Below are 24,627 nucleotides of genomic sequence, written 5' to 3'. Positions count from 1 at the left end.
CCAAAAGGGATCCTGTACATCAACCCATCGGATCTGGGCTGGAATCCCCCAGTGAGCAGCTGGATTGACAAGCGAGAGATCCAGTCTGAAAGAGCCAACCTGACCATTCTGTTTGATAAGTACCTGCCGATTTGCCTGGACACCCTCAGAACAAGGTACCACCTGAAGAGGGATTGTATCTCCTGGGCTGATGAGTGCAGGGGGACAGACGGGCTGTGCTGTGCTGGGCTTGTGCTGCACATGGCCCTCCTCACCCCTGAAAGCCCTGAGCAGCATTGGCTTAAGCCCAGAGAAACAATGGGGCGAGGTGGGGGAGCTGACTCTCCAGCCCGTCCTGTGTTAGTCAGATCTGGTTTTCATCTTATTTTGATATGATTGTTTCTGTATTTCTTGTTCCAATTCTCTGTCTCTTTGAAAGCAAGTGCAGGAGATCCTAAAGAGAAAGTTTTTCAGTCTCCTAATGTGTCAGGCTAGACCTGAGTCCACTCCATGAGTTATATTTCAGTAGAGCAGGTTTCTGACCACTGCTGAAGGAAGGTTTTCAGTATGCAGCATGGAGAGAGCAGATCCTCTTTTTCCCTCTTCCCATTTCTTTTCCTGCCTCTCAGTGACGAGAAGGAGGTTGGTGTTTGTGGGAGAGGATGGGATTGCTCTACCAGCAGTTCTCTCTTGATTTTCTTTCCTGATGCATTTGAACAAAATGCGGTAAGTCTGTGTGGGCATCCAGCCTGGACATGTTTCTTGGTTGGACACCAATCCAATGAACATGAAGAACTTGGGTATTTGGAAAGATCCTGGTGATTCTTGACTTGAGTTAGCTTTAAAGCAGTGCCCACAGAGAAGTTGTGTTTCTTGCTTATCATGGGAGACAACTCTGTTACTCATACTGTGGTGAGGACTGGCCAAAGAAGAGTCCCAACAAACTTGAGTAAGGGAGCTTCTCACATCCTCTGCTTGCTTCCTATAGTTGCACCTTCATTTAAATTAATTAATTAAATAAAAAAAAAAAAAAAAAAAATCAGTGTACAATTGTGACACATCGACCAAAATAGGGATGTGACAGAAGGGCCTGCATGAGCGACAGCCATGGTCTGTGGAAGTAGGAGTTGGGCAACTTACTAGGGAGCTACTCCTTGGGGGACCAAGCTGGTTATAGCAGTTGGCAGCAAAGTCCATCGGACATTTCCCACTCTATTTGCTGAACATTGTGTCAGACCGTGAAATCCAGGGGATTAGCTGCAGGCAACCCTGAGCTGAGTATTTTGGTAGCTTGCTTAATTCAGAAATTGTAGAACCAACCTTTCAAATAGCTATAATTACTTTATAGAGGACTTCAGTGCTGCTACAGTATTAGTTTGGAATTCTGTAAGTGTAGCTTAAATGAATGTAAAATGGCAAGATGAAAGGGTTTCTTTTATTACTCCTCTATTTGACCGCTTTTGAACTCATCGTGTTCACAGGAAATCATTGCCTTTAGCAAGTCTTCCATTTTACTTCTTTCAAGGGGATCAAAGTTTTAAAATGCTTGAAACTTCTGATTACTGTTATTACTTGTATATGTGCCGGTGCCAGCAGGTCCAAGGGAGAGAATGGGAGTTCTCTTTATTGCTGTACCTGGGAATAAGACACGCACTGCTGACAAGCAAAATGCTAATATTCTGAAAAAGCATTTCTAGGCTTGTCTTCCTGGGTTGTGAGCAACTGCATTGTTGGACCCAATTGTATTTCGTGTGCTTTCAATTTCCATCCCTTAGATTTAAGAAGATTATTCCCATTCCTGAGCAGAGCATGGTTCAGATGCTGTGCTACCTCCTCGAATGCCTCTTGACGGAGGAGAACACACCTCCTGACTGTCCCAAGGAGCTTTATGAACTTTACTTTGTCTTCGCTGCAGTCTGGGCCTTTGGTGGATCAATGTTTCAAGACCAGGTAAGAAGGAAGATGCTGCTTCAACATTTTTTACACAGGGTTTTGTTTGTGGGGTTTTTTTTATACTTTCAAAACATAGTGCTATATCAGTAACACTGTTTTCCTGGGGCTCTCATAGAGGTGATAGTAAACTAGAAACTTGAATGCAACAATTCCTTTTGTGAAAGGCCTCATTATCCAGGTGTAACACCACAGGAGAACGGCTGAGGGGTCAAGTGATAAAGGCAGAGGAATGTTTGCTTATGCAGACACATTTCACTGGGGAAAAACATGAGGTTAATTTATAGAGGCCAGTGGATGTGCATAATGTGATCAAATTAAGACTGACTTAGATGAATGTGTCAGTGGAGCAGTCTTTCAGCCACGTGACTGCACAGGTAGATGTTGCGCTGTATAACACAAACCAGCTGGTGCTGTGTCACCACCAGCTTTTATTAAACATACATGGATGTCAAGAATTGGCTGTCCTCGATTTCTGATAGAAGTCCATAAGAAAGAGGGGTGGTCAGCAGGGCAGGAGGGGCTTTAGGGATTGTGTGCTTCCACTTAGGTGGAAATAGACAGTGGCTCTGCTCTTTGCTGGGAGCATGCTGAGGAGGTTGAGGTTGATGGTTGTGGGCGCTCAGCTTGATCTCCCCTCCAGGCAGCCAGCTGTTGGGTAGCCTCTGGCATAAGCTGCTGGGCTCAGTCAAGCTGTTGGTGGATGGATGTCCACACTCAAGACCGTAGTGCTGGAGGGTACAATCTAGAGAAGAAGATTTTCTTGGGCCAGGAGGATTAATCAGGTTGTGGATCACTAGTGTTGCCTCTGACATTCAAAGTACGCTCGTGTCTGAGAGGCAGAGGAAGACAGGGCACTACTCTCCATGCTGCTTCCCACAGTACATCTATCCTATGGATTAATTGCAGCTGTCAAGCTCTGAATCCATCAGCTTGCATCGGACAAGGTGGGTGTGATCTCTTCCATGGTGATATTTCTCAAGATCAACATTCGATTGTGTGCATTTTTAGCCCCCTTTAAGGTCCTGATCCTTAAAACATGGGAGAAGCACAGACATTTCCAGTTGCTTTGGTGGGAGCTGTAGACTGTGAACAACGGGGATCTTGGGAAAGATCTTCTCCAGATTTGCCTGGGGGAAGCAGGGTTGTGCTGCTGCCTCTGCCCCCCGTCTTTTCTGTCTCTCCCTGATGTCTTGTGCACAGGAGAGGAGAAACAAGCATTTCCTTTCAACCTGGTGCCCTGTTCTGCCCCATTTCCCGGCCGCATGGCTCAGCTCAGCACAGCAGGGCTGTCTCTTGATTTGCAAGTAATTGGAAAAGCTGCTGCTGTTTTACAACTTCCAACTGTTAACAGTAATAATGGACAAGACAACAGCGGTCTGCAAGTCAGAGCCCTGCTGCCAGCACTGCTGACATTGGGGCCACCCTTGGCTCTGCTCCATGGTTTTGTGCCCATGCTTGCAGGATGGCTTTCCACGCTCTGTTGGTGTTGCTTTTTCCAGATTGGTGTCGGTACAAGCTGGAGATTTTTAATGTGGCTGGTTCAGAGGCAGGCAGGAGAAACCTGAGGCACTTGTGGAGGGGTCTAAGAGCACGTGTGGCACTTGACAGCCTAGATTTTGCATACCGGGTTTTCAGCAAGTGGCACAAGGACCACTCTGAGTAGTGCCAAGCCTGTGAGTGGAAGTACTTTGGGCACCTGCTGGAGCTGCCTGCTCTGGTTCTGCCAATCTCTCTTGGGTGGTTGCATCTCTTGGTCAGAGGATATCGTATCCTGGGGGCTAAAGCATGCCATCCTGATGTGTGGGTCTGCCCAGTGATGGGGCACTGCTGTCAGGGGCTCAGAGATCCATATCTGGTCTCTAGTGGGCTTGTGTCCAGCTCTGTGTTGTCTGGAGTATGTGGGAGGACTCTCCATAGACCTGACACTGGAGATCCTTCCCCAGCTCAGGTGGAGGCACTGCTGCTCAAGGGCTCGCTGGGGTCTCTTCATGTCTTATCCATGTCCCTCAATGCTAGACCATCAACGTCTGCCGGTCTCTTCACATTTGCTTCACGCCAAGGAGCAGATACCTCAGGAAGTGATAAACAACACAGCTCAAGCGCAGCTTAGTACTCACTTGGTGCCATCATGCCTCCTGGCCATTGAATGACCTGTGCGAGACCAGCTTTCTTGGTCCTTGTGGAGGACCTAACCCTCCATTTCCTATCTGCCACCTGGGAAATACTCAGCCTTTGTGCTGTCAGTGTAGGATGACTTTAAAAAAAAACCCCACAACAAAGCCTGGGAAGCGCTGCTTGTCCTTACTTCAGCAGTACAAACTGCTGTCTAATTGTAGGAGCTTATAGGTCCTCGAGCGAGTCGGCTGAGCGCAGTCACATGGCAGATGGATGCTGCCTTCCCCTGCGCCATGGCAGAGTCGGTACCTGGCATCGCAGGCTTTGCTGCCACTGCCTGCCTGGCTCCCCGCGGAGCAGCAGGCCGGACGCGGCATGCTCTTGCCGGGCGGCTGTGCGGGTTGCAGGAGGAGCTGTGCTCTGCGGGCACAGCATCCCTCTAGGAGGTTTGACTTTGGACTGTGCATCGCTGCTTGTGATGCTCTGTAAATGTCAGAGCTGAGAGTGCGAGGATACAGTGGTCCGAGTGAGGGGAAGCCTGATGAAAAATGATCCAATATAAAATCTGTTTATTGCTCTCCATTGAAGGTGCCCTTCGTGCTGACCTTTTGCTGCCGAAATGTCAGGAGAAACAGTCTGGAAGGCTTCCTGCTACTCTGCGCTTGTTGGTGGGTGGTGGGGCCCCTGTATAAAAACAGATGATAGATTTGCCATTTCCAGGCTCTGAAATTAGCGGAAATCCATATGGGGTTTTTATTAAGGAAGCAGTTTGAGTTCGACACCGTTCTGGCAATAGAGCCGGGGCTGGAGCGGCTCCACTTAACTGCCTGGTTGGGGAGGGCGGGCAGCCCATCACAATGCAGCTGCAGGCAGTTTGTCTGCGCAGGGGTAAGGACACCCTTGTGAGAAAGCTTTTAGCAGTGATGCACGTCCCTCTCCACTGCAGGCCGCTCTGCTGCTGGTGCCGAGGAGTTATAACAACAGGAGAATGGAGAATTACAGTTATTCTGCCTCTCTGAATAAACTGCAAAATCATGGATACTAATAACGTGTTTTTCAATCCTCTGGTCTTTTGATGGATGGTGGCTCAGGACACTTTGCAGAGGATACTCGGTTCAGTTCAGCTTCAGTCCCAGGTTTCCTGATGGAGGTTTAGCAGCCCATGGGCGATGGGCCGGGTGTCCTGCCTGGGCTTCTGGCCTGGGAAAGCACGTTGACTGGCTATAGGGAGGAGAGACCCGCAGATGTCCCAGAAGAAACTGCTGTTAAAACTGGCTAAATCATGCATCTGGTATTTCACAGACATCTTTTTAACAGCACTTTTCCCCTCCTTCCCCCACCCACTGCCCCCCCTGGGGCAGAAGGCTGCAGTCCCCGTTGTCTGCATGGGAAGATGTTCAGGTGGAGTGACTCGCCCAACGTCATACAGGAGACCCGGGGCAGGGGAGGGGACTGAGCACATTCTGCAAGTCCTGACCCAACATCTGTCCTGACCAAAACTGTCACCCCAGCTCTTGAAAAAATTCAGATGCTTAAAAATCTGCATGCATAGAAAGACACAGTGGGGAAAGAGAAGGAAGCAGGTGCTTCCAGGCGATACGGCAGGGCAGAAACACAGCAGAGCCAAAGGGACATGGTCCCATTCTGGTGCTTTGGGACACTGGTGTCTGCAATCCTGCTTCTCCAAAATACTGTGGCTTGAAAAGAGGCCAGAAGACAGCAACTAAGTATTAACAGAGTGGTGTGATTTATGAGGAAAGGCTTTAGTATGCATGCTTTGACTAACCATGACCACAGATGTAGACGGATGTTGTGTCCTTGTCTGTTGGAAGAAGTAGGCACCAAGAATCAATCAAGTGGTCTGTTTAGTCATAGGCACGTATTTCTCTTTTTCAAATTGATCCATCTATCTAATCTCAGACATACCAAGAGTGATCAACACAGAGGATGAATTATTTAGGTGAATAAATAGGAGTGATGAGAAGAAATGAAGAAAATGAAAAATTAGGCTTAATAATAGGAAAAAGGATAAGATTGTTATGTTGTGGAATATATTTTAAGGACTAATCCCACTCTGGTGGACTGGGATAGATAACATTCTCCATCACTAATGAATTTCTCCAGATTAGCGTATTTTCTCCACTTTTTGTTTTGCAGCTCATGGACTACAGAGTGGAGTTCAGCAAGTGGTGGGTGGCAGAATTCAAGACTATCAAGTTTCCCTCTCAGGGCACAGTCTTTGACTTTTACGTTGATCCGGAAACAAAGAAGTTTGAGCCTTGGTCTAAACTTATTCCTCAGTTTGAATTTGATCCAGAAATGCCATTACAGGTACATGATCCTTGCGTGCTTTTAGTCTGGGAGGAGTACGTGCATTTTAGTGACTGTATGCAGGCATTTCAATGAAGCCTCAATAAAGGTCAAGCACTTCATAACAAGGATGGCATTCTTTACGAGGTACAACTAAATTACCCATCTTTCTTCACTGTGCTTTGACTGTGAAGACACATCCTCCATCCGTCTCCCATGGCTCAGAGCACGCCATGACCCAGGAGCGGGGGTGCCCAGGGCGCAGCATGGGGTGTGTTTGGCCTGCAGAGAGAAGTGAGATGTGAGACGATGTAGTGACAAAGCCCCCGAGACACCATGTCATCATTCTGTGTGGCTGAAAATAGAGATGTTTTTGTGATTTGGACAAAAAATGAGAGTTTCTCAGGTAGTGAATTGTGTTTGCCAGATACACTTTTCATTCCTTTTAGAAGTGCCACAGCGAGCAGATGACTTCTTGTAAAAATTGTTGCTGTTTTAGCAAAATGTGTGTTTGTGGGGAGGTCCAGATGCTGCTCCCAGCATCCAGCTGTCAAGGTTTCATCTGTACAGACAGTTTGATTTTAATGGCTGGCAGCAGCGTATCGTTCCTTTCCTGGTGCAGTCTAGAAACTGGGGTCACCTCACTCATTCCTGGCTCTCCCAGTTTTCCTTCTCCCCAGAACATGGCTGTGGGGTTGTGGCAAGGATGGGGACTCTTACCTGTTCGTTATGCCCCTCTCAGGCTTGCCTGGTGCCCACCACTGAGACGGTCCGTGTGCGGTACTTCATGGACAGGCTCCTGGAGCGCCAGCGCCCGGTGATGCTGGTGGGCAATGCCGGCACGGGGAAGTCTGTGCTGGTGGGGGACAAGCTCTCCTCTTTGGACACGGATGCATACATGGTGAAGAAGGTCCCATTTAACTACTACACCACCTCTGCTATGCTGCAAGGTAAGGCAATGGCTGAGTCACAGGACTTCTGCCTGGCAGGTTACCAAATTCCTGCAGGAACTGGAGCGGGGTGTGCACTGTGGTGCTCAGGGTAAGACCTGTGGATGAGCTGCCCATGTCGTTTGTGGGCACTGCACTGACGTCCGCAGACTCTTAAATCCCACCGTGAAACTCTCAGGTCAGCGGACCCCTGGCTTTGTGAAAGATGACATTTCCCAACCTGAGGATTTGAATTCCAAACACGACGAATCTGGTTCAGGGCTGTGCCAAAGCACATGCTTAAATCTGCTGCTGTTTTGTACAGCACACAACTCATATTCGACTTGAGGTGTGTCTTTAATATGCTTGAATTTAAGCCCATGTTGAATAGGATGGGTTTCTTGGCTAGGATCCAAACTGTTCGCAGGGTGCAATGATAGGAATTGCATCCCAATTAGCAGCGAGGATGGTGCCAATGGGTATGTGCAGGCTGCAAGCCAGGGCTGCCAGTTCCTGGAGCTGTCGTCCTCGTCCTGCCGCAGCCCAACGTGCTCCCATGGAGCAGTTCCCACATCCCCACCTCCCCATGGGGCACGGGGCTTGCTGACCCTGGGGGCTCAGAGCCCCGGGGAACTGCTGGCCCTGGGGAAGTCCGTACGATATTCGCTGATAAGGATTTTGGCACATCAGTACAAAATGGAACTTGTGACCAAGATAAGGTCAGTTTTGCTGTATAATCTCTTCAGAAGTGAAGAGAAGGGAGGGAATTTTTGAAAAGTGGCTCATTTTGGAATGGTGTTTTCACTTTGAGTTGACCTAAAGAGAGATAAAGTGATTTTTTACATGTATTTATTAACCAGGAATGAAACAACCACCTGCTTTGTTTTGAATTGAATAACAGCTGCGGGTCACCATAAAACAAAATGTTTATGTAGCTTCGTTTGACCCAAATATCCTGAAACCCTTTAACTCCCCCAGCCCTACATGGGACCCGCATCTCTGAAGCATCAGGCAGACCAAGGAGCTCACCTTCACCGTCTGGGTTGCTCCTGGCCCAGTGGTACTAGGGGGGGACATGCTCACGGCCAAGATCAATGCCAAGGCTCCCAGCTCCGCAAACATTGTAAGAAAGGTGTCGGAGCTGAAAATTGCCACTGGGACTGATCCGCCTGCAGAGAGGTGACCGCGCAGGCTCAGCCCACGCTCTGTAACCTGGGGCCATGTCGTGGAGCCATGTCAGCTTTCTGGGGCAGGTTTGAACGGTTTCTGGTCTTGCTGGTGCCCACCACCCAGGCTCTCCTGCCCGTGCCCGTCAGCCCCACGGGATGGTGCCTGTGCCTCTGCCCGCAGTGTGAATGCAAACTACCTGGGTTACATGTCATTCAAGCAAAACAAAAAAAATAGGGTCAAATCTCACCGTTGGGCCAGTCCTGCAGCCCTGCGCAGTGTGATGGTTAGAGCCTCCCTTTTCCCCTCCCAGGTGCCCCTTTTCCTTTGCTCCCTGTGTGGGGTCTCTGTGAAATGCCCTTGTGCTGGTAAATGGGCTGAGCTGCCTGTCTGTCCGCCCAGCTGCCTGGGTGGGGGAACGTGGGCTCATTTATCTCCATCGGGATGGGGCGAGTGTGTGCAGGTGGGGAGATTTATACAGGCAGACCTGGCAGCGCGTCCCTATTTACTCTGGCCGTGAGCTATGGGCTGAGACGGCGACTTTCTCCCTCTGCAGAGAGGAGCAAGTCATCTTGCATGTGGATGAAGATGTGACTGTGAGATTTGCATTGGGAAGCATGATTTATATTGCTTGGCCTCGTTCCCTACTGCTCATTTTTTAGAGTTAATTTGTCCCTTTTTGTGTAGTTTGTCAGTTGGCTGCTTTTTTTCCCCAGCAGGCACCTCTTTAAATTTGTAAAATATGGATAGAAAGCAGTTTTGGAGGGTTTTGGGTTCTTTTTGTTTTGGTATTTTTACTTAAAAACCTGAAAGCCAGTAATTTCTTAGACAGGGTGCCTGTTGGTGCAGAGATTTATAAGGTGCAGAGCGTGCACCCTTCAAGGGAAACGCAGGTGTGTGGTCCAAACCATCCTTGTGGGCCCTGTGGCTCAGAAGTGCCATGCGCGTAGGGGTTAAAAGGCGCCAGACACCTTTCTGCCCGAGCCTGGGGCCAGTTTGGGATTTTCTTTGGTGTGTTGTGACTGAATACCACTTCCTGTGGCATTTGTTGCTCCTCCTTGCTCCTCTGTCAGGTGTAACCCGGGCTTCTCTCATTCAGCACCTTTCCACTCCAGATCTGCCTTGAGAAAATTGCAATAAATGTTGGGCTTTTTTTTTTTTGTTTCGGGTTTTTTTTTTCCCCCCCTTGATCAACAGCCAGCAAGCAAGAGGAGTCGCAGTTGCTAAGTCTCGTTTGCAGTGGCTGTTTCTTTCAGGTGCCAATTTGAGTGTGAAGGATCTCAGAGGCAGAGACATGGACCCTTTATTCGTATTGTGCGATACGGCTTTGAATTAAAATGCAACTTTCACAAACATGTCACTTGATCCCTAGTAATTACATTTCAGTGTGATGAATCTCCTGCATACTTTTTTAACCTCAAAAAGGGCTGATTTTGTATGTTAATTAAGGACTAATTAAATTTAAATTAAATGCTTATTTGAAACACTTAATTTAACTTGCTACCAGATTTCAAATATTGTAGTTTTATTGAAGGGGAAAGATACTCCACTGAGGAAAGATTAATCATTTTTCTTAGCACAATTCATGCCTTTGTGCAGCAACTGTCTATGACAAGAAATCAGCTGAATTTAGAGTAGTGGGAAAGACAAGCTGTCTGCAATGCACCGAAGCAGTAAAAAAAAAAAAAACCAAAAACCAAAGGTGTTTTAAAAGATTTGTGGTCTGAAAAAAACAGAATATAAATCTTTGCACATGATAATGAATGGCTTCAGTGTACATTTTCACAAGGAGATTTTTATAAAAATTCCCGGTCCCGTTTACATTTGCCAGTCTTCCCTAATTACAAGGAATTGCTGCTTACCATGCTGCTCTACAGCACCTTGTTGACAACCCAAAACCTTGTGAATGAAACAAATTCTGCCTCCATCTTCAGGAGAGCAGTGAGGCCCTGAGGCTGAGGATGCTCTCTAAGTCAGCATGCGGCAGAAAACCCACCCGGGGATCTGGGCAGAGGCGAGCTGCTTCTGTTTGCTTTTCCACTTACTGAGTCAGTAAAGGTTGCTTGGGCTGCAATCAGAGGAATCAATAACCTATAAAACATTCTGTGCAGCAACATGGGGTGATTTTTATTAAATATCAGCCCAGCATTATAAATATTCCCCACATTTTATAATCTAGAGCTACATATAACCTCAGCCTTCTGCTAAAACAAAATCTTTGAAACCTTGGAAATCAGAAACTTTTCTCTCCATGCTTTCCATTGCTCATGCATGACCCTACTTAAAACTAGGTGGTAATTTGACAGCTCGTGTTGGAATTGAGTCTTGTGACATTATCTGGAGGCTTGGGAAGTGCTGGGGAGAGGATCAGGGAGCTCATGGGTATTTGGTACATTTAAATAAAAAATATTATTTTGATTGTTCTGAAGATGTCCAGGAATTTGGCCCTGAAATCACCTATTTCTTTTGTCTGCCAGAGGTAAAAAATGCACTTACATTCACAAAATCAGCTTTGCTCTTGGGCTTCTGTGCCCACAGCATCTCCCTTGTTCCTTCCCAGTGCCCAACCACTACACCCGCGTTAATGGTGCGGTCGCTCTATGGCTGGGGCAGGCACCGGGGGATATTCACTGCTCTCTTGTGTGGATCAGAATAACCTCAGCAAGCAAGGTTTAGTTTAAAAAATTTTGCAGAAAGGATTTGAAAGGCTTTACCTTGCATGAAAATCTTTTGTTTGTAGCAGACTTTGTTTGCTGTATTTTGTTGGAAAGGAGGAATTGGGAGCTTTCTGATTTGGGTGGAGTCAGACCGAAGAGCTGCCCAAGGTCCCTGCCAGCCCTGCGCAGGGCTCCAGCTGCTCTGTAGGCACAGCTCGGGGACAGCCGCTGTCCTGCCGGTGAGCAGCATCCTGTGCGAACACCAGCTCTTCCTCCCTAAACAGCAATAAAGGGCCCAGGTGCCAGCTGGAGGGGGCCGGGGTTTCCCCCTGTGCGGCGAGATGTCCTGTGCTCAGCTCCTCCTGGGGCTGCTGTGGCTTCACACAGCGCTGCGTCGGGCTGGGCTGAGAAACCGTTGTTATTGTGCAGCAATGATCCCCCCAGCTTCGCACCTCTGCCTCCGTACAGGTGTGCTTGAGAAGCCTCTGGATAAAAAGGCTGGCAGAAATTATGGCCCGCCGGGTACCAAGAAGCTCGTGTACTTCATCGATGACCTGAACATGCCTGAAGTGGACGCTTACGGGACGGTGCAGCCCCATACGCTGATCAGGCAGCACCTGGACTACGGCCACTGGTAGGAGACTGCTTGGGCTTGGTCGTCCGAGACTTCTTTGTTCAGCTCCAGTGTTGGGGATGGGGTTTGAGAGGAAATCAAAGTGCGGTTCCCTTTTCCCATCCCATGTTTGCCATCGCATCCTGCTGGGCTGGGCTGCAGCTTGCTGGGAGGCTCTGGGTGAACCGAGCGTTGTGCACCCTTGGGGTTTCCCCTGTCCCCAGCAAACAAACTCACTTGCTCATGGCGTGGTCAAGAGGAGCTTCGCTCTGCTCTTGCTGCAGCTTGTGACTGTGGTCCCAAGGCGATGCTCAGCCTTGGTGCCCTGTGATGCTGAGAGCAGAGCAAGGCTATGGGTTTGGCCTCAGCTGGGATGAACCACCCCTGCTGTGAGCACCTAATATTGTTTTCAGTCAGGCAGCAGCAAACAGGCATTTTCTAGGTGGGGGTAATTTGAAGGAGAAACAGTGACAGTGTTTTGGAAGAAGGTTGATGCATGTTACACCGTAGCCAGCAGCACTGCGTGGGACAGGAATATTTGCAGCTCTCTCCGCAGGGAATATAGGGCAGGGACTCGTAGCATTTTCCAGTCTCCTCAGCTGCCTGCATGCCTGAGCTTGCCCAAAAGCTTCCCGGGTATGGAGGCAGTGGAGTGGAGGCAGAAATTTGGGTCTGTGGATGTCAGGGCAGTCGGGGCAGGAAGAGGGCTCTTCTGGCTGCGTGGGAGCATTGGAGACGCGAGGACACAGCATGCTGCATGTCCCCTCCCAGGCACGTCCAGGCTTTCTGCTCACGCCTTCGGCAGTGCCCACAGGGGTGTTGCACACTCGGTGTCCCCTCTCACAGCCCGGTGGGGCTGTAGCTCGCTCCAGGGATGGTGAGCAGTGAGATGGGCAAAGCTCGCTGCAACCCTTGGGCTGCCCTGCCCCAGTAGTAACCCTGCCGGAGCTGCTCCTGGGGCGCACCCCTGGCTCTGTCAGCAGACTCCCCATCCCCCTCATGCAGGCAGCGCGTGGGCAGCTGCATCTGGCAGCAGGCAGCCTGCTTGCCCCTGTCCCAGGCTGGCTCGAACCAGATGTGCTCCTGTGCTTTTCTACAATGACCATGCAAGCAATGAGTACGACCTGCGGGTAAATATTAGCTGCAGGTGGTAGAAGCTGACAGATTTCCACCAAGAGTGGGACTCACGTGTGCCAGGCCGTGGACAGACACACAGGTAAGCCTGGGCTCCGCCTTGGTGAGATGCAGAATTTGACCCCACTGAAGACAAGCGGACATTGCCAGCCCACAGACATGCGCCGGGGTTGCTCGCCGACTGCGGTCACTGTGCCACTGCTTTTGTTTTGCCCAAAGGTACGACCGGACCAAGCTGTCACTGAAGGAGATCACGAACGTGCAGTATGTGTCATGTATGAACCCGACTGCAGGGAGTTTCACCATCAACCCACGGCTGCAGGTAAAGCCCTGCGCAATGCAGGCACATCACTGATTTTATTTTTGAGTGGACTGTTTAAGCACGAGGCCAGAAGAAAACCACTGGCAGATCCTGCTGTCATTTTATCAGTCAAAATGGCATGAATCTGTCGAGTGACTGTAATTCCGAATGATGAAGCAGCAGACTTGCTCCCTTATTCCCTTGTTTGTTTTTCCTCACATCCTGCTGCTGCTCAGGCAGAGGAAGAAGCCGCAAGTTGCCAGCCAGCTTAACTCCTACTTTCAGGACAGCCTTCTGGTTCATACAGACAGATTTTGCCTTCATTTAGCTAATATTTACCTCTGGAACATAGTTCATTAAAGCTTTTTGGTTTCTAAAATTTCCTGATGAAGCTGGCAGTGTATTCTCATTAAAAGGAGGTGGGGAGGGGAAACCCGAACAAACAAAACTGAAAAAAAAAAATCTCAAAATAGTACAAGTGCTGATGGTAACAGAAGTATAGATTTGGGAAGAGATCTTAAACCTTAGGACTTGATTTTTTGGAGCTTTGAGGCCTGGCCTGGGTCATAGAGCTGGTTATTATCACCTCTGAGGTTACTCACCCTTTTCTCCAAGCCGTGAGGAGGGGGAGAGCCTGTCGGAGGCTGTTCCTTGTGCCTGCAGATCAAAACCACTGAGCCGGTCCTCTTGGCCTCCGAGAGGGACAAATGGCAGCCAGAGGAACGGTGCCCTTCCCAGCTGCATGGCAGGTGTTTGCCATGCCATAGGAGAAGCTTGGCATGTGAGCAGTAGTGGAGAAGTACCCTCAGAAATGAGTGCCCATGCAAGAGCAGCCATAACTCGGTGGGTTGGCTGCTGCAGGGACAGATCCTGCTCATAACACTGCGGGCAAGGACCTGCCGGAGCCTGGACAGCAGAGACCAAAATTGATTCCCTCATGGAGAAACCTCATGACAAGAATCAGCCCTGGTTCCTCTTTAGGAAGGCACTCTGCTAAAGCATTAAAAAGAAGCATCCCATGGCTAGAAATGGGCATCTCCTCTGTCTTTGCAAGTTCCAGATCAATAAAGGGGTCTTCTGGGAGATGGCATGTTCCAGGGTCTGCTCCTGACAGACAGTGACTGGGCTTCATCAGAGGTCGGTGGGAACTTCAGAGCCCTTCAGCTCTTCAGTGGACTGAACTTCCAGCATAGCAGTTGTGAAATCCAGTTGAAAATCCCTTGTTTAGCAAGCAGAATGACGTCACTTGCCAGCTGTCCTCTGCTGGGTAGTTGGAAGAGAGAAATAGCCTTGTTCAGGTGGACTGCAAGTCATAGGATCATAGAGCATCTCAGGTTGGAAAGGACCTCAAGAGATCATCTGGTACCACCTTTCATGGGAAAGGGAGCCTCGGTGAGATTATCTAGCACTGTGTCCAATTACATCAAGTCCCCGCAGGCATTTTACTTGAGAGGGGGTTGCCCATGTCTCTGACCTTTCCATGTCTTCCTTTCTCTTCCTCAGCGTCACTTCTGCGTCTTCGCTCTCTCCATCCCTGGTCAGGATGCCTTGTCCAGGATCTACAGCACCATTTTAATGCAGCACTTGACAAGTGGGGATTTCTCAGGGGCTGTGCAAAAGTCAGCTCAGCAGCTGATTGCCCTGGCCCTGGGACTGCATCAGAAAGTAGCGGCTACTTTCCTGCCAACGGCTATCAAGTTCCACTACATTTTCAACCTGAGAGACTTCTCCAATATCTTCCAAGTAAGTGCAGTTGCTGTCCTGTGGCACTTGGAGCTTGTTCCGAGGCCATGGGAGGCTGTGGATGTGTGTTCCGCTGGCCCAGCTAGCCTTGGTGAGCAAAATGCAGCCTAGCAATGACAGCAATGACAGCAATGACACAGCATGTCTGTCCCCTGAGTAAAGGGGGTGACCTCTGGCCATTCCCTAATTCCTAATTGGTTTTGGATGGATTCCAGAGTCATCACCCATGACTTTAAGGAACATCAGGTAGAAACTCATTTACTTTCTGGCCTCCTGTGGTCAATGGGGAGGGATGAATATTCCCAGAAGGAGGTGCAGGTTTTAGGTGGGTTGAAAAGTCCTCTGGCTGTAAAGGGACCAAATGAAGGGAGCTTTGGGCTCCTGACTTCAGCATTTAATTAAGTGACTGTTGGTGTGTGTGATGGAGCTAGGCTTGTCTTTGTGAGCCTCAGTTCCAGACAAGTAAATGTGGGGATCGATGGCACTGCTGTGCCACACAGGGAAATTATTGCACTGAAGCGGGTAGTGGATACTTAGTGGGCTACTGGCCCTGAAGATAGGAGAGCAGTGACTAGTTCAACTGCTCTGCCTAGAGCCAGTACAGCTTGTTGGCCTATACTGGTACATCCTCTTAGCTCCTTGATGGTCAGCTACTCAGCATGTGCATGAAGGGTAGCATTTAAAGAGTTGATAAATCAAAACCTGAATTGCTGAAACTGAATTACCACTGGAGCCAGTTCTGTTTTCTTCCAACAGTGGAGAGAGTCTTTTTTTCCCCAAAAAATCTCATGCTTTGAAGCAGTAGATATTACTGCTCAAAGAGCCATTCAGAGTTTAAGGCTGATTAATAAATCTTGAGAAAGTTCTCAGCAGCCAAATCAAGAGGTTTGAAATACCATAACCTGTTGTAAAACTTCAGTTTGTAATTTGTCGCTGTCGTTATTAACTTCTGATTTACAAAGCGGGCAGTGAAAGTTCAGTGCCTTGTGGTCTGGTCCATCAGACAGGAGTTGACGTAATGACAGGCAATGGGAAATCCATGAACAGGACCTTGAAAAAATTAGTAACTCCATTGTGTCAAGAAGGAATCAGACCTGTCACTTCTGCTCAGCTAAACATCAGCAGCCTTTGACGTTAGATGTGGGTCATGTTAAATCCTGGCTTCTAGTTAATCTGTGCTTTGAAAGGCAGAGAGAGAGAAAAGAAGCATTTCAATGGGGAGCTTTAATTTTAACTGTAGTCTGCTTGAAAGGTGTGAAGGTTGTGGGATATTAGAAAATGTGTTGCCAGATCTAGATGCTGGGCCAGAGGGTAGGAGCAGTGACAGGCGCTCAGATGGCTTTTCGTTTATCACATGGCTGCAGGAGTGGGGGAGTCTGGCTCCTTGGGCTCATAATGTTTATTTAAATTGTGGTTCAATTTTTCTTGAAATCCTTCCTTACCTTTTGCAATTCATTCTTGATTATTTCCTTCCCTTACCTTAAATATTCTTGGGGTTTTGAGATCTCTTGATTTCCTGTATAGCTCTGCTGGAACACAATTTTTTTCCTGAAATTGAGTATGAAAGAAGCTCTGAACTCTGGGAATGCATCTCCATGTGTTTCATTCATTACATCTTCATACATTCATAATTTAGCTTGAGCTCTCTTCAGCCCCCTGCTCAAGCACGGCCAACTTCAAAGTTAGGTCCAGCTGATCAGAAAAGTTTTGAATGTTTCCGAGGCTGGAGTTCCCATAGCCTCCCTGGCCCTTGTTGCACTGCTAAATCCACTCTGTGGTGAAGTTTGTATATTTTTATTTCAATTATAATTTCCCTTGCTGCAGTTTGTGTTTGTTGCCTTTTGTCCTTTTGCTATGCACCTCAAAAAAAAAAAAAAATTTGCTCAGTTTTCTCTATAACTCCCCATAAGGTAGTTGTGGACAGCAGTAAGATTCCCCTTCACCTTTTCCCTGGCCTGAACAAACCCATTTGTCTCAATCTTTGCATGTCCTGTGCTCTACCATTTTACAGTCTTGGTGTCTTCCATTCAACTTGCTCCTGTTTGCCAATGTCTCTCTTGTACTGGGGGACTCAAAAGTGGATTGAGCCTCACACTGCTTCTCTCCAGCCTGTCAAGGTCCCTCCCTTTGGTGTAATCGCCTCTCTGCTTGGTCAGTGTCATCTGCAGACCTGCTGAGAGTGCTCTGCCCAGGTCATGGAGGAAGGCATTAAACCATACTGCCCTGGTTCCAACCCCTGAGGAACACCGCTGGTAGGTAGTTGGCCTCCAGGTAGAACTTTGAGCGTGGTGGTCCAGCTGGTTTTGCACCCACTTGCAGTCCATTCATCTGGTCCATGTTCTTTTATGACACTTGATGTGTCACCTGGGAAAAAGAAGAAAAGAGAGAAACAAAACAAACAAACAATAATCAAACCCTCAAAAAGCAAAGCCATCTGAGTTGCCAGAGCCCGTGGGAAGATGTAGAATTGGTGGATGTAAAACTTGGAGGTTGGTGCATAATGCCTTTTTCAAATTCCTTTTAATCCCAGACAAACAATCAAACACCGAGTGCATAGTAGCTGCACGTATAAAAGGCATTTGAGGATTGCTGGTTTACCAGCTATTCTGTAATTGTATAAGCAGCCAAAGATAACTATTACAGGCACAAACCGTATGCACGCTGCAGCTGTGGGGAGTCAACCCCTGGACTCGCTGCCTCCGTACGGTGACACTGCTGGCTCTGCACAGCTCATCTGCAATCTGTCCAGTGGCTCTGGCATTATCATACCATCTTAGGTATTAATAATCTACCTAAACATTTAAGCAGGGCCTTACAAGCCCGGCTTGATTCCCTTTGTCAAAACTGCCTGACAGCTCTTATGACAAGGAGTCCTGTGCTAATTGTGTCATTACAAAACACTCCAAGAACCTGTATCTTAATTGCTGCAGCTAATGAAGAATTAATGAGTTTGGACCTGGTATGCATGTGAGTGTTGCACAGAACAAGACTGCCCCAAAGCAAATCAGCAGACAGATATGGGAACTTACTGCTTTCATGTTTGTCCTTCTGCACCCCATACCATTGCCACCCGGCCTGAGCCAGTCACACTGATGTCCGTGCTGCTTGGATTTAGCTGAAGGTGACTTCAGAAGGTGTTCACTCCAAATGACGGCAAAACTGCAGAGAGATTTGTCTAGACAATTAAAGATATTTGTGAGAGCAAAGGGAAAAAGATCAACCATCCAGGGGCTGAAGGCTTGACAGGCAGCAGTGGGCTGACTTTGTCAAGCACTGCTCGTGTTTGTCCTGACTAATTGGAATGGTCATCTCTGGGGATCAGAGCATCTTCAGTGGGATTCCTTTTTGCCTGGCTAGTCATGTCCTTTCCCTCAGAGGAGAAAGATGGGCATTTCTGTGTATAGTTCAAGTTCAGCTCATCTTCATGGAAACATGGAGAAGAGCTCAGAGGAACTGTGTTTCTGAAGCACCTCATTCACTGGAGGTGAAAGGAGTCTGAGGTGACTGTCCTGTTGTCAGACAGTGGCACTTTGCAGGTCTGAGGTAGGATCTGGCTCCAGATTAAGATGCTCAGATTCAGATGTGTGAGGATATCTAGGCTCATCCAAGGCTGGGGAGGGCAGAAGGCTGTCCAGCTCCCCTGCCAGGGAGTTTCACTTTGCCCAAGTGTGGGTGTCTTGTGCTTTTTGAAACAAGTCAGGACATCCCACCTGGGCTCCAGTGGCTGTACAAGGACACAGGTGTCTTCCTGTGTTGTATCTGCCTGCCCTGTGTGGCTGTCTTGTCTGAACTGCTTGAGCTGTGTTGCTTTTGAGGCTCCCTTGGCTGTAGAGTAGGTGTCCTGTGAGATGAACCATCCAGTTGTGTTGACTTTGGAAGGTCATGGGAAATACAATGTATTCCTGCACAACAGTGATTGTATCTGCTGTTCTCACTTGATTTTTGTCTCTGGACTTCACCTTCAGCAGGACAACCCTAAATGCCTCAGCGGCGTACTCAGTGGTGCCACTGCTGCTCTGCATCAGCTGGCCAAGAGCCATAGGGTGAAACGTTGGTTCAGGCCCTCACATAAAAATAAGCTGGTCTGTCCTGTGTAGCAGCAGGGTAATGTGTGTATGCCCACCATGGTGGGGGCTGGCTCCCCAAAGGGGAACAGGAGTCTCCAGGGAGGTAGGGACTGGCAGAAGGGCTGCGGGTGAAGAAGGGGAACCAAGGGGATAAGGAAGCCAGCACTTCACAGACATTCAGGTCACTGCTGAACTGGAAAACCACTAGGGTCTGGATGGAAGGATGCTCCTTTCTGATTTTCAAGAACAATAACAAGGAGTCTCAAAGTCCATGATAATCTTCACCCACCTGGGCTCATGGGCTGGTTCTGAATGCTTTCAGAAGGCTCAGCAAGTACTGTGAAACCCATCTGTAATAAACAGCTTAAATTTTCTGTCACATCTTGCTAGAAACATTCAGAGTGAGGAGAAGCTGGAAACCACAGTCCAGGATGATGGGCAAGAAGGAACTGGAGTAGGATTAGGCAAGATCTGCAGGAATGGCAGCCATGGTTCCTTGTCCTTGGACTACATCACTTACTGTTACTGATGTTACTGTTGCAGGGCCAAGGGCACCCTTCAATCCTTTATAATCCCCTGGGCTCATCAGAGAGTATTATCTGTTACTTTTGCTCTGTAGTGGGTCCTGTTGGTGGTTGAAGTCCAGCACTACTTTGCCTTGCATTTCTGTGGCACCTTTCCATGCCTCTGGGTCCTACCACGCACTGCAGAGTTAAATTGATTGGTACGCTCCAGGCAATTTACCCTTGATTAAAGAAGACAGGTCTCTGCAGTGACAGAGTTGTGGATTATGCTTTTTAAAAATATATTCCCTGCTGGCTCACACCAGAGAAAGCCCTGTTGCTGTCTTTCTTTCCATGTGAAAGGGTTACCATGGTATTATGCTCTAAATTATATCTGTCATCTCTGTAAAATAATAATCATAGACTCAGCAGGGTTGTATTTTGCTTTTTATTCCCATTTCTAACAAGATTTTCAAGCAGCATGTCACATTAAGATCTGCGGCAGCTGAGGAAGAACAGCCTCTATCTCCTCCTGACAGCGAGATGATAGCAGTGGCTCTGCCGTGCCTCGCTCCAGCTGAGCTTTGCCTCCACACCGGCTTTAGTGGCCGGCAGACTCCACCCTCCTTTGCACGGGGAGGGATTTTCATATTTACCTGTGGTTAAAATTGCTAAAGAACCCTGCAAACTTCAGGCTTGCAAACGCCGAAATGCACCTTGTGCGTTGCTGGCTGCAGTGTGGCTGGGGGGCAGCAGCGGCTGCACGGCTGGTGCAGGGTCTGCAGCACCTTCGTCTTGTTCCTGCGTTTGGTGCAGTTGGTTGGCATGACTTAGCCTTGGGCTTCGTTGGGATCCGGTTACCTGAGCCAGTCTGGTTGCAGAGTTTCCCCCTCCTTCTGTCTTGTCCTCTGCCATTTCTCTTGCTAACAGCGGCTGGTTTTGGGCTGCTCCATCACGCTTAGCAGCCACAGCAGTCTGCCGTGCCGGTGGGGTGGCTGGAGCCCCTCGTCAGCCCTCCCTGATGAGCACATTTTGATATTGGCCTTTTAAATAGGACTCTGGTTCCTGGCCTGCACACTGTTGATAGCAATGCTGTGTTTGTCGCTGTGTTCATGTCAATGTTGTCTTCAGAGTGCTGAGGCTGCCCCAGGAGTAACACCGGGAGGGAGGTGACCAACAGTGCAGGATGACTGGAAAGGGGTCACTACGCTGCACAAGTTATTATTATTTTATATGTTACTTAGTCTGCAAAGAAAGAGAAAACGTAATTTATTTTGCTTACCTTTTTGTGGGAGACTTTCTGTTCTGTCACATCCTGATCACCCTGTCCGTGGGAGCGTCAGCTCTCTCTTCACGTTCACCCGTGACTTTCCTCCCAGCCGGGCAGGCAGGGGAAGCTGCGCTGTACGTCCCGGTGCTTCCCCCCACGCACTGGATTGTCCGTAGCAGCACTAGCAGGGAGCCAGCCTGCTGGCAGGGAGCCTCGCAGGATGGAAAGCTTAAGAAGTGGAAATAATTATCACCTTAGCAAGCCTAGTGTCCAGAATTCACGTTATGTTGCTTTGGACCCTGGTTTCTGGATATGTATTTTGCAGATTTTGCAAAAATGGCTTGAAAGTTTCTGGTGCCTTTTTTTTTTTTTTTTAACCTAAAGATTCGGCTTCCCTATATATGTAGATTTTATTGTGTTCTAGATAGCAGTATGCAAACAAAGTCTTTGACTTTCCAAGATTGTCCTCTGTGTGCAGAGGCCTCTTCTGTTTCTATTTTGGCTATACGGAATATATTTCCCTGTAGAGATGAAGTATGCATCTCTTCCATGTATGTCCCTGAGAGCACATTAGGGTGCAAAGAGAAAGAAAAATTTAAATATCTCTCTCCACTGGACCATGTGACCATTTGATTTTGGATATCTTCTTTGAAGAGCTGCTCTGTTACCAAAAATCATTGAGCTGTGCAATGTAGGACGTTTTGATTCTGTGGGCAGCACCAGAGCTGTGCGTCTTACTGTCAGAAAATGAGCGATCCTTTTATTTGTGAGTGGCTTCAGATTAAATCTAGAGCACCTGAACTTAGAGATGAAGAAAATGGTATTGCATGGAAGCTGGTCTTTCATGGAAGGCTTCTGAGGTTTCGGGGGGAACCAATGGTTGGGGGTCGATAAAACTCAAGAGAGCTGGCCGGAGTGTGTGGCTGTGCTAGATGGTTTTTGGAGACCATTCCTGGTCAGAGAACAGTTATAACACAGCATTTGGGGTAAAGCTGTTGGCTAGGACTCATGATGGAGCTGTGGTGGGAATTGTCCTGCCCTGTCTCAGGGCTGCTAACTGCCCTGACGTGCTGATGTGGAAGAGTGTGAGCTGACCTATACACCTATACTTGTCACTCTTTGCAGAGCTCTGGTGGGCAGCAGAAACATCTCCTGGGCTTCCCTGGGTCCGGGCGTGGTGGGTGCAGAGCACATGAGGTCCTGTTGGGAGGGGACACACTCCCTGGGCTGATGGGGCCATGGGTGCTGCTCACTCTTCTCCTTTTCATGGAGATGATGGAAGAAAACAAGCAACTGGCTGAGGTCAAGTTCTGCCTTGTCAGAGCTGCAACAGCCCGTCTCTGCTGGCATGTTGATGCGTGACGAAAACATGGCAGATAAGTCTTGCTGGGATGATTAGCATATTCCCCGTTTCTGTGCCAAATACGCATCGTCTCCTGGGGTGATTATTAAGCTGCTGAGCAGCCTGTCACTCAGAATTACTCGGTAATAAATCCTGATCTGATGGGTCTTGGCTGAGGGTGGCGGTTCCCCCGCAGCCCAGTTCCACGCTCCTCGGTGGGGCGGTGGCGATCCCCTCACGTCCTGATGGGCACAGCTGCTCCTCTCTGCAGAGGCCTCGTCTGGCGTTCCACTATTTATCGTTGATGTCGTGATATTTGGTATTGTTGCCAAGTGAAGCCTTGGTGTGGTGGAGGGGGCTTCCTAACCAGTTTCTGGCCTTTCTGGAGGAGGAAGAGAAGCTGAAAGATTTGGCTGAAATACGACCCGAGGACTCAACAGCCACATGGATAAAAATTGCATTGATGTGGCCAAGGACAAGGGATTATCCTTTTTTTTTCCCCCCTCTTTTTATAAACGCTGGCACCATATCCATCACAGATGCAGTGACCCAAGATCATGCATCCTTCCTGCATCTCAGCCGTAGACACCACGGCATCTCCTGGGAGCTCAGCCCCGCGCACGGAGCATCCCCATCGCTCTTTGGGGATGCAGCTGGTTGTGTTCGTGGAAGAGCCTGGTAGCTCTGCTGAGAAGAGTGAGGAAGGTCAGGTTTGCAAAGTGAGGACAGGAGATACTCAGGTGTTAAGTTAATAAACTGATTAAAGATTTGTGAAGTGTGGATTTTCTTCCCCCTGAGATAGCCTTACGTGTCCTTGCATCAAGAACACAACCACTTTTGTGGCTTGGGGTGTCTTTAGGGGGACTGAGTGACTTTTATTATTTTTTTTGTTAATTATTTTTTTTAATCAGTTTAGGACGTGAATGTGTTTCACCCTTCTCTCTTTGAGTTATCAGCTCCTCTCACTAAGTTTTTTTCTGAAATAAATAAAATAACAATTTGGCAGCTGTAATGACAAATGTGAAACCCAAATGATTTGAGCCATGGGCCAGTGAGCTGAGAAGGACTGCTTTACATTGCTTTCAATACATTTTATATTTTATGTATAAATAATTAGATGTTAGGAATAAAAGCTGTCTATTTAATTCATGCCATTGAAAACCCTCTGTGCTGTTAATAGGCTTAGTTATAGGCGACACCTCTTTGAAATATAATTCTTTTATGCATTTTAATAGAGTTCATGGTAAACATACTGTGATAAGCAGACAGCGACTAATATTTCCTGCAGGCAGAGTGCACCTAATTAAAATTAATTGATTAAAAAAAAAAATCATCGCCACTAAAATTTCCGAACTATTTTTTCTTCTTGACAAAGCACCCGTGGTGTGGTGTGGGGATGCAAAAAGCCGCACGTCTGGGCTGGTGCCTGACTCTACATGCTGTTTGCTGCTGAGATCTGGACCACCAGCGCAGCCCAGCTGTGTCGGGGATGCTCTTTGGGGTATCAAAGCGAGTGTAACAAATACAAACTGGTTTGGGAAATTGGGGTTAGCAAAGGGCGCATTCTCCAGGGCTGTTGAGTAGGGGCTTATTCAGAAATTCAATCACAGGTTACTATAATAACTTTGCATTTGGAGTTGTTTTAGCCTGATAGCCTGGATGCTGGGGGTCAGGTTAGTCCCAGGTGGGGTTTTCTGACTGTCCCTGCTCTCCACAGGGCCTTCTGTTCTCCACTCCCGAATGCCTGAAACAACCCCAAGACCTGGTGAAGCTCTATCTTCATGAGTCAAACCGGGTGTACCGGGACAAGATGGTTGAAGAAAAGGATTACAGTTCTTTTGATAAACTCCAGCTGGAGATAGTGAAGAAATTCTATGATGTGAGTGCTGAGGTTCATAACTCTGATAATAATGTGCATGCTCACAGGAAAGAAGTTCCTTGTGAAAACGGAGTTTGACCCAAGGTCTGCCCACCTCTCACTTGCCTGGAGGGCAGTGCTCTTGATGGGAGCCCAGGAGCAAAATCTCTGTAATTGGTATTCTGGGCTGCCCGTGCTGCCATGTGGGTCAATGATGCACTCCATCACAGCGCGGTGGAGAGGAGATTTGGGCTCCGTGAATTAATTAAATTTTTATTTAAGTGCTTTCAGTCTCATGTGGCTGAAGCAGGAGAAAGGTCAGATCCCTGGTCTTGATGGGAGCAAAGTGAAATGCAGTACTTTCCCTTTTTCCAAAATATCTTTCAAATGAAATCTCTAGACCTGCTTTCCTTCAGGCCTGGCATCACCCAGCAGCGCTGCCATATGAGTCACACAGGTATCGCTGAAGTGATAAGTAGTGCAGATGGCACTTTTCCTCCACTGTCCATGCAACAGCCTAACGCTATGGCTATTGCTGCGGGGCTTTTCGTGTGGCTGTGTTCTCCTACGGTAATGAGTTGAGTTTTTGTGGTTTGCAAAAACGTCAGAGCAAAAGATGTCAGTACTGCCTGGGGCTTTTCCCTTTCCCCCTCTTTCCTTCTTGTCCCTCTTCCCCCTTTTCCAAC

The 24,627-nt window shown here is 48.2% G+C and overlaps 1 protein-coding gene across 3 annotated transcripts in view; it reads left to right on the top strand.

The window, feature by feature from the left end:
- DNAH9 (dynein axonemal heavy chain 9) overlaps positions 1-24,627 on the top strand; it is a 214,267-nt gene that overhangs the window by 57,129 nt on the left and 132,511 nt on the right. For 2 of the 3 annotated variants that reach the window (XM_075770400.1, XM_075770399.1), the window contains exons 35-42: positions 8-155; positions 1,755-1,929; positions 6,205-6,378; positions 7,100-7,307; positions 11,579-11,744; positions 13,077-13,179; positions 14,662-14,901; positions 23,801-23,962. In XM_075770400.1, coding sequence (XP_075626515.1) covers positions 8-155; positions 1,755-1,929; positions 6,205-6,378; positions 7,100-7,307; positions 11,579-11,744; positions 13,077-13,179; positions 14,662-14,901; positions 23,801-23,962 — 1,376 coding nt within the window. Of the gene's footprint in view, positions 1-7; positions 156-1,754; positions 1,930-4,635; positions 4,716-6,204; positions 6,379-7,099; positions 7,308-11,578; positions 11,745-13,076; positions 13,180-14,661; positions 14,902-23,800; positions 23,963-24,627 lie in introns of those variants that run through there. The other variant, XM_075770401.1, reaches the window with a different exon arrangement.

This window comes from Balearica regulorum, chromosome 18 (genome assembly GCF_011004875.1).
Source record: "Balearica regulorum gibbericeps isolate bBalReg1 chromosome 18, bBalReg1.pri, whole genome shotgun sequence".
NCBI lineage: Eukaryota > Metazoa > Chordata > Aves > Gruiformes > Gruidae > Balearica > Balearica regulorum.
The sequence above is the reverse complement of the archived record's forward strand: the minus strand, read 5'-3'. Positions and strand labels throughout refer to the sequence as shown.